The sequence below is a fragment of the Falco cherrug genome, chromosome 9 (assembly GCF_023634085.1).
Source record: "Falco cherrug isolate bFalChe1 chromosome 9, bFalChe1.pri, whole genome shotgun sequence".
NCBI classification, from domain to species: Eukaryota; Metazoa; Chordata; class Aves; order Falconiformes; family Falconidae; genus Falco; species Falco cherrug.
Genome location: NC_073705.1, coordinates 16,156,540 through 16,168,024, shown reverse-complemented (window position 1 = coordinate 16,168,024; position 11,485 = coordinate 16,156,540). Strand labels below are relative to the sequence as shown.

The window sequence follows — 11,485 nt, the reverse complement described above, 5'->3', positions numbered from 1 at the left end:
AAAGCATCTAAAACCCCCTCAGCAAGCACCCAGGGGCCATGCTGGGGAGGAAGGCAGAGTGCCTGGGCCTGCTGGGCGCTGCAGGGTCCCCCCTCCCCACCCCGTGCCCTGCTCACCACCTGGGGAAACTGAGGCACACTGACAGCACACCCAAAGAGGGATGGAGACACAAAGGTTGCCCCCCTCCCCGCTGCACAGCTTTAGGCTATAGCATCCCAAAACCCCGGCACGAGGCAAACACCCACCAGCCCCAGACCCGGCTCAGCTGTGCTGACAGCACCCTGGCCGCATCCTTCCTGCCCCGCCGCCTGCCCCCCGTACTCTGCCGCTGGCTCCTTTACCCCCTGGCACGGGGCTGACGGGTGTGGGTTTTCTTCTTAGGGATTTTTGTTTTCTTCTCCACTCGCTTCCTTCCTCTGCTCTGGCCCCGCGACCTCGGCTGCCCCCAGTGCTGCCTGCCCCCAGTCCCCTGGCTCTGTTCCCAGCTCCCAGCAGTCTGGAAGCCAGGGGGGTGGCGGCTTGCCGGGGTTGTGCCTCTGCTGCCTCCTGCCCTCCCCATGGCTGGGTAAACCCCAGTCCCAAGCCCCACCACAGCCCCTCTGCTGTGGCATCATGCCTGGGCAGACCTGCAGGTGCTGGGGGCCCCCAGATGCCCATCCCCCACACTGGCACCCTAACTGCCTGTCCGATGAGGCCCTATAATTCACCCCTCATGAAGACCCCCATCCTGTCCCCACCCACGAGGACACCCAGCACAGTGGCTGGGCTCAGCTGGGTGTTCCCAGTGTGTCCTTTGGCCCCTGGGGACAGGTCTGCATGCCAGTCTGAGAGGTGGCAGCAATGGCAGTGGGTGCCCAGGGCCAGCAGGGCAGGGAGCACCCCACTCCAGGGTGTTGTGCCACCCCAAAACACCACAGTGCAGCCACTGCATACACCGAAAACCCCTGACAGCCAGAAGAAATAAGATGCTGTGGCATGAAAGCAGTGGAAATCCCCATTGTGGCACAGCTGGGTCCCATCCTGGCCACCCCCAGCTCCCAGCGGCAGGGCCGGGGAGAGGGGATGCACGTGTGGGATATGGCTCAGATGCTGCCAGCATCTCTGGGGTCACACAGCCAGGGCACAAGGGAGTTCAGCAAGCGGGACGGGATGGGGGCAAGGGGGACTGGCTGCAGGCTCCCCATAGGGCATGGATTGGGAAGCAGGGGCAAGGAGCCGGGATGCTCCCTCCCTTCCTCCGAGCACAGCATCCCGCTGCCCCGGTGGGATAAACACCCACTTCCTGCCCTTAATCAGCTCCAGAGGGGCTGGGGGGGACAGGGGGGAGAAAAAAAATATCTCTGGAAAGAAAAACTCATTTCCTGCGACAGAAGAAAAAGATAAAGTCTGGGCTCATTAAAGTGAACTTTACTGGGGAGAGACGGGAAAGAGCCAAACACAATGTCCTTGAAATTTCCTCCGTGCGGCTCCGTCCACGAAAACAGGATAAAGCCGCTTCCGCTGTCTCTGCCGGAGGCGGGGAGTGGGGCTGGGGGTTCGGCTACAGGCTGTCGAGGTGGGAGCAGACCTGCTGGAAAACCTCCTCCACAGAGCCCTCGGCGTTGAGCTGGGTGCGGAGGGGTTAGCTGGGGGGCTCGCCCCAGAGGACGGCGCGACCGGAGCTCTTCCAGGGATGGATTTTGGCCATGGGCAGAGAGATCGCGACTGATTTAGGCAAAGGGGTGTGGGGACATCCTTGGAGGGGGTCAAGCCCACCCGAACAAGCCAGGATTGAGTTTTTTCTCCCTTCTCTCATCATCCCCATCCATCCCTTCCCCTCCCCTGGGACCACACGTGCCTCGAGCTGTGGGGCTGGAGGGGGCCGGCACCAGCCACATCCCTGCTTACCTGGCGGACGATGCCTCTGCTCTTGTAGAAGGCAATGACAGGCTCGGTGGCCTTGTAGTAGGTATCCAAACGCTTCTTGATGGTCTCCTCGTTGTCATCCACCCGCCCGCTGGTCTCGCCTCGCTTCAGCAGGCGTTTCACCATCGTCTCCTTCCCCGCATCCACATAGAGCAGCAGTGTGGGGGGGGCAATCTGTGGGCAGAGGGGACACAGTTGTCACCCTGCCAAACTGGCATGGGTCTGGCTTGGTTTGGGAAGATGGTGGTGGTGAGCATGGGGGTCACAGATGTTCCCACACCATCCTTTGCCTCCCTCTGCACAGGTCTGGGGGCCACTGGGACAGTGGAACAGATGAGGAGGAAGGCAGAGGGACACCACAACCAAGCCCTGGCACTCTGCCATCACCATTGTGCTGGCACCTTGGTCACCCTGTCAGCTTGAGGACACCCTGGAGAGAAGTCCGTCCCACCGCGCCCCAGGTGCAGGCTGTCCTCCAGATGGGGTGACCCACTGGCTGGCATGGGGACAGTTTAGCGCTTGTTGGGACAGATTCTTCACCGGGATGGGGAAGGCCGGGCTGCTGCTGGATGAAGCCCCTCTGTATGGACGGTAGGTGGCATGGCACAGCACGGCACGGTACGGCACGGCACCGCACCAGCCCTCACCTTCTTCTCAAACTCCTCTCCCTGCTTCACCTCGCGGGGGTAGCCATCGATGAGGAAGCCCTTGGACACGTCTGCTTTGGCCACCATGGCGTCCCGCAGCATGTCTAGCACTGTGTCCTGGGGAGGGGAGGACAGAGCTGCCAGGGCTGACACTGGACAACATGCCCCCACTCAGCACCCCCAAATCCCTGCTGCAAACTCCCCCCCAGGCAGCAGGGACAGAGGTGCCCCTGGGCCATGTGCCAGCTGTTACTATGGCGTCCCCACAGCCACCCTGCCTGCACGTCCTGCCGTGCACTGGCCAGTGGCCTGCATGGACTCACCAGGGGCACCAGCTCGCCCTTCTCCATGATGGCCTGGAGCTTCTTGCCCCGCTCTGAGCCTGAGCTGACCTCCGCCCGCAGCAGGTCCCCCGTGGAGAGGTGGGTGTAGCCATACTTCTGCACGATCTTCTCACACTGGGTCCCCTTCCCTGAGCCGGGGCCACCTGCAAGTCCCACAAGGGCCCCATGTGCCCCAAGCCATGGGTGAGGAGCTGGAGGGGTACGTGGAAGCGGCAGCACAGACCCACAGGAGTCCTCAGAGCCCGGTGAGATGGGGGCTGGTGTCCTCAGGCCCAGCACCAGATGGATGGTGAGAGGTGGTCCTGGGGTGGGCCGGGGGATGCCAAGTGCTTGGGGGTGACAAGGGCTGCTGGCAACTGGCACATGGGCACCACCACCTTGACGGCACCCAGAGCATCACTACCCCATCAGCACCCAGGACATCACTTTCCCATTGGCACCAGGGCATCACCACCTGCCTCAACAGCACCTGGACGTCACTGTCCCAGTAGCACCCAGGGTATCATGACCCTACCGGCACTCAGGACATCACTGCCTGATGGCACCCAGGGCATCACTGTCCCTTTGGCACCTGACCATCACCACCCCATCGGTACAGAGGACACCACCCCCGAGGTGTTTACTGTCACTTCACCCCAGGTCATGCTGCCATCCCGTGCCTGGCCAGAGGTGCCCTCTCTGTCCCAGGACACCCCTCTGCAGCCTTTAGGAGCCGGGCTGGAGCCATGGCCACCGCATCCTCAGCCTCCAGCCCCAGCTCCCCAGCCCTGGGCACTGGCTGCTCCTCGCAGCCCCCACCCCGCAGGGACAGGGAAAAGGGATGGGCTGTGGCCTTGACCCCACCAGCAACAGGACCCGCACACAGACTCACCCACCACGAAGATGATTTTGTGGTGCTTGAACTTCTCTGGAGGAGAGAAAAGGAAAAAATATAATTACCAAAAGCCAGAAAGCCCATCAAGGAGCAAGGTGTCTCTGGGGGGGTGCCACATTGGGGGAGGCATCCCCAGGGACTGAGGGGACTGATCCCAGAGACCTGGGGGGGAAGGGGAAGGCGGGGAGGGAAGCAGCCGTGTGTTCCCCTTGTCCTCATCACCTGGGCAGGTCGGGACGGACAGGCTGGACATGGCTGAGCACAAAGACCCCAGGTTGCCTCAGCCGTGGGGCTGGAATTCCACTGCCACGTGGTGTCCTGAGACGGTCACTGTCCATGGCTCCACTGCGGGTGGGGACCAGCCGCATCCACCCCTGTGGCCAGCTCGTCACCCCGGTGGGCTAATGGGGGCTGTGGCAGGCTTGGCTTGGCACAGCCACCTCAAGTGCCTGGCACAACCCCTGGCCATCCCTGAACCCCAGCATCGGCCCCTGGATGTGGTGGCCGATGCGCAGGTGGCACTAGCCACCCTGTCCCCTTGCCGAGCACCCAGGTGCAGGGCTCCCACCACCTGCAGGATCTGGCCCAGCCATGGTGCGGGGCGGTGCCAGGGTGCAGCGCCGTGTGGGGAGGCAGAGCTAAAAATAAAGTCGAGCCGCTCTGGGGCCACTTTCCCATCTCCTGATGACAGCCGGCTGAAATTTCAACTCCTGGCACCCGGCGATCCCTGGGGCTGGGGACAGGGCCAGGTGGCTGGCAGGGACTGAGGGTGTGTGGGGCATGTCGGGGGCTGGACGATGTGGGGGACAGACAGAGGGGAGGGAGGTAAGGAGGGGACGCAGGGGAGGGAAGGAAGGGGGATGGAGGAGAGGGATGCAAAGAGGATAGAGGGGATGAATGCAAGGGGGACAGGGGGATGCAGAGGGGACAGATGTAAGGGGAACCGAGGGGATGGGTGCAGGGGGATGGATGCGGAGTGGGACCAAGGGGCTGGATACGAAGGGGGCCAATGCAGGGGGAATGGATATAAAGGGGAGTGAGAGGGACAAAGGGATGGATGCAATGGGGATGAAGAGGATGGTCGCAAAGCTGACGGATCGGGGGGACGGATGCCAGGGGAACAGAGCACTCACCTGCTGACATGCTGCCGTGGTCGAGGCGCAGGAGCACTTCAGGCTGCCAGGGAAGAAGAGCAGGATGAGCTCAGCACATTGGGGACACACGGGTCCCCAAGACCCGTGTCTGGGGAGACAAGAGGACTCCCATCCCTGCCATGCTGGTGCCCAGCTCCATGGCCAAGCTGAGGGGGTGGGCACTAGCAGTGAGGGAAGACCCCGACCCCCAGCTTGGCCCTAAAATAGGGAGCTCAGGACCCCTGCTTCCGTGGCCATCACCTACCTACCTGGCTCCCGGCAGCCACCTGCGCATCCGGCTGCGGTGAGGGCTTCCCCATGCCGGGTGACGCATGGTGACGTTACCGGCTTCATCCCCTGCCATGACCACATCCCCGTGCCCGGGGTGCTGCCTGGCAGCCGGAAACCGGCTCAGGTTGACCAGTGTCACCAGGACACCGAGTAATGGAGGCAGCACCCCCCCAGCTCCCCGCAGGCTGTTCTTTTGGGGGGGTACCCTAAGGGGGGACTTGCAGCACCCCACGGCACCCCCATCCCCTCGGGGGGGCAGGGGGGTTGGCCACCCTGCCTGCCCGCACCCAGCCCTGCAGCGCCCGACCTGCTTGGCCGCAGTGCGTCACCCCAAACCGGCTGGACCGGGTGCTAGGACAGGGCATCCCGGGGCCACGCGCGCCCGCCGCCGGTTGTGTTACAGCAGGGAAAGGGCAGAGGCTAAGAATGGCCGGGCTGAAAGCAGCACCAGGTCACGTCCCACCTGCGCTGCAGGGCCAGAGCCCTGCGGTGGCCCCCGTGGGGGCTGGGAGGGTGCAGGACCCCGGGGGTCCCCAACTGTGGGGGGTGCTGAGCCCCAGGGCCTCTGGCACCAACCTTGGTGGGGTTGGGGGGCTGGGGGCAGCCCTAGCCCTCAGTGGGTGCTCAGGGCCTGACGCGGTGCTGGGCCCATGGGTGCAGGGTGAGGGTGACGTGGAGGTGCCTGGTCCCAAGGAGATGGGGTGGGGCTGCTGGCCAGAGGGGCCTGTGGCTCGGAGCTGGGGACAGTGTGGCCCAGGACTTCCCAACAACAGCCACTGCAGGATGCACCCCAGGGTGCTCCCATCGCACCCCACTGCCAGCTCCAACCCACCTCCTCCCCACCCATCCCATCAGCATCCAGCTCCCCGCTGGGACCCCAGGCCCAGGACTGGGCTGCTCCAGCACCCCTGCAACCCCCCAGCACCCCCTGAAACCCCCCCAGCACCCACACAATGGCTCCAGCACCCATGCAATGGCTTCAGCACCCATGCAATGGCTCCAGCACCCCTGAAAGACCCCCATCATCCCATGCAAGCCCCCCAGCACCACGTAATGGCTCCAACACCCCTAAAAGACCCCCAGCACCCCCTGCAAGCTCCCCAGTGCCCACACAATGGCTCCAGCACCCCCTACGATGCTTCCAGCACCCGTGCAAGTGCCTCAGCACCAACGCCTCCAGCACCCACGCAACCACTCCGGCACCCTGTGCAAGCCCCCCGGCATCCCCGGCAGCGTCCCCCCGCAGCCCCCCGCCGTTCCCTGCCGATGCCGCCCGCCCCGCCGGGGGCGGGGGTCGCTCAGGCAGCGCGGGCCCCCCCGTGAGCCCCCCCCCGCCGGTGCCGCAGTGCCTCGGGCCGGGCCGGGGACGGCAGCGGGACCCCGGTGCGGGGGGACACTGACCTCTGTGCGCGGCCGGCGGCGCGGGCAGCCCCTGCTGGCCCACCCGCTATTTTTACCGCTATATATAGATCGCTGGCGCCGCGGTGCATGCCGGGAGCGGGGCCCGGCGGGCAGGGACGGGCAGCGGCGGGCAGGGACGGGCAGCGCGGGGCCGGGGGACCGTCCCCCGCAGCATCACCGGCCCTCCCAGCGCCCGCCCGGCTGGGTGCGTTTAACCCCTGCGCGGCCGAGGGGTGCGGAGCACCCCCCAACCCCCGTGCCTCAGTTTCCCCATCTGCGGGGGGAGCCCCCAACCGGCCGGGTCTGGGGTCCTGAGCCACTCTCCGCAGCCCCTCGGAGCTGCCCCCGTCCCGTCCCCCCTGTCCCCACCTCGGGGGTGCAGCGGCCGCACCCGCCTCCCTCCCTCTCTGTGGCTGCAGAGAGTCCGACCCCAGGGCAGCCGGTGCGGGGGACACGAGCTGGGGCAGCCTCAGCTGTCCCCCGCCCCAGGGCAGGCACCGGGGCGGGGGGGGGCGGCCCGCGGCTGGGGTCAGCGGCTGCCGGGCACAGGGCCCGCGGGACACACCGGTCCCCTGCCCCCCCCCCCCGGGATGGCACCCACTGCCCAGCCCCCAAAACCCAGCCCGCAGCCAGGGCCCAAGGCAACAGACCGCAGCAATATTTATTCCTGTACAAACCATTACAAAACACGGGCGCCCCCCGGCACCGAGCCCCCCAGAGCCCCAGCTGCAACGGGGACGGGCTGAGCCGGCGGGAAACTGAGGCACGGAGCCCAGCCACGGCTCAGCACCCAAACACGCCGCATGTAGCTCTTTTCCCCAAACCCCCTTCTCCACTGCTGAGAAATTAATAATGAAACACTCCCCTCAGCCGCAGGGTGCCAAGGGGCACTGCCACCCCCTCCGCTACGGGCCCACTTCTAAATAGTTTATAAGCGGTTAATGAATTATGAGGACCCAGCCACAGGCTGCTGCTGGCCCCGTCCCCTTTGTTACCACTAGTGAGCAGCCCCGCTCCCCCTTCAGCTGGGAAACCCAAATACAAACCCCAGGACCAGAAGTGGAGAGGAAAAACACAAAAAAACCTCCCACCCCCCCAAATCCCATCACTTGGTTAGAAAAGGTTTTGGCAGTGTGGGTGTGGGGCGCAGCGGTGCTGGGAGGGGCCGAGTGGTTTTGGGATGCTGGGACACTGATGGGTGGCAGTGTCACCCCGCTGGGTCCCACCAAGAACCGCAGGGCTTTGTTGAGGGAAGGATGGCTGCAGACCAGGATCAGGGTGCTGGGTATGGCAGAGGGGAGCTGAGCCCCAGGAGAGGTCCCCCCACCCAGAGGCTTGGGGGAGGGAGTCTCTGTGGTGACCCCAAAAGTGATGCAACCCCAAATCAAGCCCAGGGGACCTGGCCCCCACCATGCACCCGCAGGGGGTGCAACGTGCCCAAACCAGGATAGGCAGGATCTCACCCCCATGCCTCCCACCCATGGAGGGGGGGATGCCCCAAACCCTGCGCTTCCCACCTGCCCCCCCCCCAAAACCAGCTCAAAACCAAACACATCCCAGGCATGAGGAGCCACCGTGTGCAATGGCGGTGGTCCTGTGGGAGGCACCTGGTGGCCCCCCAGCACCTGGCTCCTGCTGCTCCCCACTCCCGGGGGATGCAGGGGAACCCCCATCCATCCCAGCCCCAGGGGTCTGCCCAGCTGTGGGGGGCAGCCCCTAGGGCCAGGTGGGGTGGGAGAAGGTGATGTTGTAGAGGCCAGCCCAGCTGGCGAAGACCCGCTTCTCGGTGATGAAGCGGTGGTGGTTGCCCTTGCGGCTCCGCTCGTTGTGGATGTAGGTGGTGCACTCGTCGGGGCCCTTCGGCTCGTAGTAGTGGTAGGGCAGGCGGCGTGGCGGGGGCCGGCGGCTGTGTGGGGGGGAAGCATGGGGTGGGCCCCATGGTGGGGTCAGGGAGCCAGGGTGGGGACTCGAGGGTTTCCTTACCCACAGTAGTTGGGTGGCACCATGCCATAGACGTGGACGGCATCACACAGCTCTACCGCGATCACCATGGTGAACCAGCCGGTGCTGAGCCACGAGCGTGACTTCTCCCTGGGAAGGGAAAATGAGGCGAGGGGTGGGGGGGGAGATGGGGGCAAGGTGATGTGGATGACGGACATCCCCCCAGGGTCCCCAACCTGCCCCAGGGACCTCCAGCCCGGTGCTGCAGCCCCTCCCATGGAGCAGCCCCAAGAGCCAGCTCTGTCCCAGGGACCTGGAAAAAGGAGGGACACGGTGCTGAAGATGGCTCTGCGGTACCTGTCCTTCCCTGTCTCCCCCCGAAACAGGTCATCAAACTGCTTCATGCGGCTGGGGGAGACGACGTAGGCTGTCATGTTGGGGAAAGAGGTACTGACGCGCTGGATGATTTTCAGGAGGCTCTTTTGCATCTTGGCAGGTGGCCCCCAGAAGATGAAGATGGTCTCCGGGGTCTTGTTGACGAACTCCTGGGGCCGTTTGAGGACGCGGTACAGGCTGGAGTGGGCTACCACACGGAAGCTGGTCTTGTTGCCCACGTCAGCCTCGTAGCCAGTGGTGGGAGCGTCATTCATGCGGATGGTGCACTCAGCCCCATCGATGGCCGAGCCCAGGCGGGTGCCCAGGAGGTGGCTGGAGCTGGTGACAATGACGCACTGGTGGCAGCGGGCAGTCAGGGTCTGGTGATGACAAGCCACCGTGAGCAGGTGACTTTTGGTGTCACCATGACCGAGCAGGGAAAGATGGAGCTGAGACAGGGGACAAGGCATTGCTGTCCCCTGCAGAGCCACCATCCCACTGGAGAGGATGTCAAGCAGATGCCAGACCCTGTGCCTGCTGCCCTGGCCGGGCCCTGCCACCCAGCTCGTACCTTGTTCCCGCAGACGGGCAGGTACCCACTTTTCACCCCCCACTTCTTGAGGTCGGGGGGCTGGCGGGCTCTGCCCCGCAGGTGGCTGTAGGGGAAGACCTCGCTCCCGCTACCCGAGCTGTAGATGATCAGCAACATGATCAGGGCAAAGAGGACCCCCAGGGCGGCGGCGCGCTGGCTCTGCCGTGTTGGGAGAGAGTGTCAGTTACTGCCCCGACCCTGCAGGCGTCAGCATCCAGCCCTGCTCCCCACAGCAGCTCCAGCAGGATGCCCGTGCCCCAGGGAGATGCCCACTGTCCCAGGGGCGATGCCCCGGCACTCACCGTGCTGCCGCTCATGTCTTTGTGCTGGCCTCAGCGCACAGCGATCGCCGGCGTCCCGTGGACACCTGCAAGGCACATGGTCACCGCCACCCGCCCGTGCTCAGCTCCCATCCCTGGAGCAGCGGGGATATGGGATGGGATACGGGACAGGATACGGGACAGCCTGGCTCACTGTGCTGGAGCAAGCAGGGCCCCACAGGGCGGGCACCCAGCCGGCTCCCCGGCCCCCGTTTGAGGGGAGGATGGATGCCTGGTGCCATGTGGGCAAGGGGCATGCTGTGGGCAATGGCCGGGCAGGCTCTGCTGTGCAGGGAGCGGGACCCAGCCACAGCTCGTGCCGGGGAGATCCCGGTGTCGGGCCGAGCTCCAGGGAAGGATTATCCCCCGCCGGCAGGGCTGAAGCTGCTCAGCCCTGCAGGGTCAGGGAGGGTAAACCTGCTGCTCGTGCAGCCAAATCCCATTAAAACAGCCACGGCGGAGGCTCGGACCGGAGGGGGGGCACAAGGAGCCGAGACCGGCCTCACTCAGCTCACCCATGGGCTCCTGTCCAGCCGGAGCCGGCGGCCCCCCCAAGCCCGGGCCCGAGGCATGCGGGGGGCACTCTGGGCGCTCCCCCCCGGCGGGAGGACCCGCTCCCACCCCACTCGCCCGGGCTCGCAGCAATGGACTGACCCAATTTATTTGCTGAAGTCCTCATTAGTGACTCACGGCCGCTCCTGGACTGCTCGGAGCGATCGGGAATTAAACGAGAAATCGGAGCCTCTTTACTGATCGCCCAGGGGGGGGCAGGGATGGAAAATCACGCGGCAGGCGGGGTGCGGCCCCCGGGGGGGCCCCGGCGCTGCTGCCCGGGCCGGTGCCAGCCTGCCGTGCCGCGAGGCCCGGCGGGACACAGCGGGGGCAGCACCGGACACCTGCTCCGGCTGCCCCCGGCGCGGGCGCTCACCTGCGGCGGGCGGCGGGGGGGCGTCATCTCCTCCTGCGCTGCGGGGGCCGCCGGGCCCCTCCGGCGGGCGCGGCCATGGCGGGGCCCCGGGGTCACATCGCGGCTCTGCCAAGGAAGGGCTGGTCCGGACCCGCTCCCCCCCGCGCCCCGGGGTGCGCATCCCGCCGCACTCCGGCCCCGTTGGCAAACCCTCCCGCAGCCCGGGGAGGTAACAGCTACCCCAGCCCCCCGGTGCACACCTGCCCCCGCTCCTACGTGCGAGCCCCCCCGCACGCAACGCCCCCGCTCCCGGGCCGCACGGCCCCGCTCCGCAGACACCGGGCAGGCCGGGCCACGGCCGCCTCCAGGTGGGGAGGAACCGAACCCCCACCCCCCTTCCCCGTGCACCGGAGCCGCGGGGCGGGGGCCGCTCCTCCGCCCCCGCAGCGCCGTTCCGCCCCCTCCACCGGCTGAACGTCCCCCGGGAGAGGACACGCCGGGTGCACCGACCGCTCGGCTGAGCTCCGCTCCGCACTGCGCCGCGATGCTGCCGCTGCTCCTGCTGCTGCTGCCGCCGCCGCCCGGCCCGGGGCCGCCGCCGCGCGCGCACGGAGCCCCGGGAGCCGCGCGCCGCTCGGGGCCGGGGAGCGCCGCGGGGTCCTAGCGCCGCCCGCCCGGTGAGGGGGCCGGGGAGCGCCACCGGGTCCTAGCGCCGCCCTCCCAGCCCCGGGCCCCGACGGAGCAGACCGGGGCTG

General features: G+C 66.5%; 2 protein-coding genes across 6 annotated transcripts; both read right to left on the bottom strand.

Annotated features, from left to right (window-relative positions):
• Nucleotides 1–1,392: 1,392 nt before the first annotated feature.
• AK1 (adenylate kinase 1) lies at nucleotides 1,393–6,749 on the bottom strand. Of its 4 annotated transcripts, XM_055721129.1 has the most exons (8): nucleotides 6,596–6,749; nucleotides 4,904–4,946; nucleotides 3,993–4,144; nucleotides 3,768–3,803; nucleotides 2,876–3,039; nucleotides 2,553–2,669; nucleotides 1,888–2,079; nucleotides 1,393–1,704 (listed from the first exon to the last, which is right to left on the bottom strand). In XM_055721129.1, exons 3-8 carry the CDS (start codon nucleotides 4,021–4,023, stop codon nucleotides 1,408–1,410), a joined length of 837 nt encoding a protein of 278 aa, XP_055577104.1. In that variant the 5' UTR covers nucleotides 4,024–4,144; nucleotides 4,904–4,946; nucleotides 6,596–6,749; the 3' UTR covers nucleotides 1,393–1,407. The 4 variants fall into 4 exon arrangements, with proteins under 4 accessions (XP_055577104.1, XP_055577105.1, XP_055577103.1 ...); XM_055721130.1 differs by lacking the exon at nucleotides 3,993–4,144 and having other exon boundaries at nucleotides 1,393–1,606; nucleotides 6,596–6,741; XM_055721128.1 differs by lacking the exons at nucleotides 3,993–4,144; nucleotides 6,596–6,749 and adding an exon at nucleotides 5,173–6,012.
• Nucleotides 6,750–7,231: 482 nt separating this feature from the next.
• Nucleotides 7,232–11,485, bottom strand: ST6GALNAC6 (ST6 N-acetylgalactosaminide alpha-2,6-sialyltransferase 6). Of its 2 annotated transcripts, XM_055721126.1 has the most exons (8): nucleotides 11,241–11,485; nucleotides 10,752–10,856; nucleotides 10,478–10,526; nucleotides 9,806–9,870; nucleotides 9,483–9,662; nucleotides 8,894–9,291; nucleotides 8,579–8,686; nucleotides 7,232–8,501 (listed from the first exon to the last, which is right to left on the bottom strand). In XM_055721126.1, exons 4-8 carry the CDS (start codon nucleotides 9,818–9,820, stop codon nucleotides 8,312–8,314), a joined length of 891 nt encoding a protein of 296 aa, XP_055577101.1. In that variant the 5' UTR covers nucleotides 9,821–9,870; nucleotides 10,478–10,526; nucleotides 10,752–10,856; nucleotides 11,241–11,485; the 3' UTR covers nucleotides 7,232–8,311. The 2 variants fall into 2 exon arrangements, with proteins under 2 accessions (XP_055577101.1, XP_055577100.1); XM_055721125.1 differs by lacking the exon at nucleotides 10,478–10,526 and having other exon boundaries at nucleotides 11,241–11,484.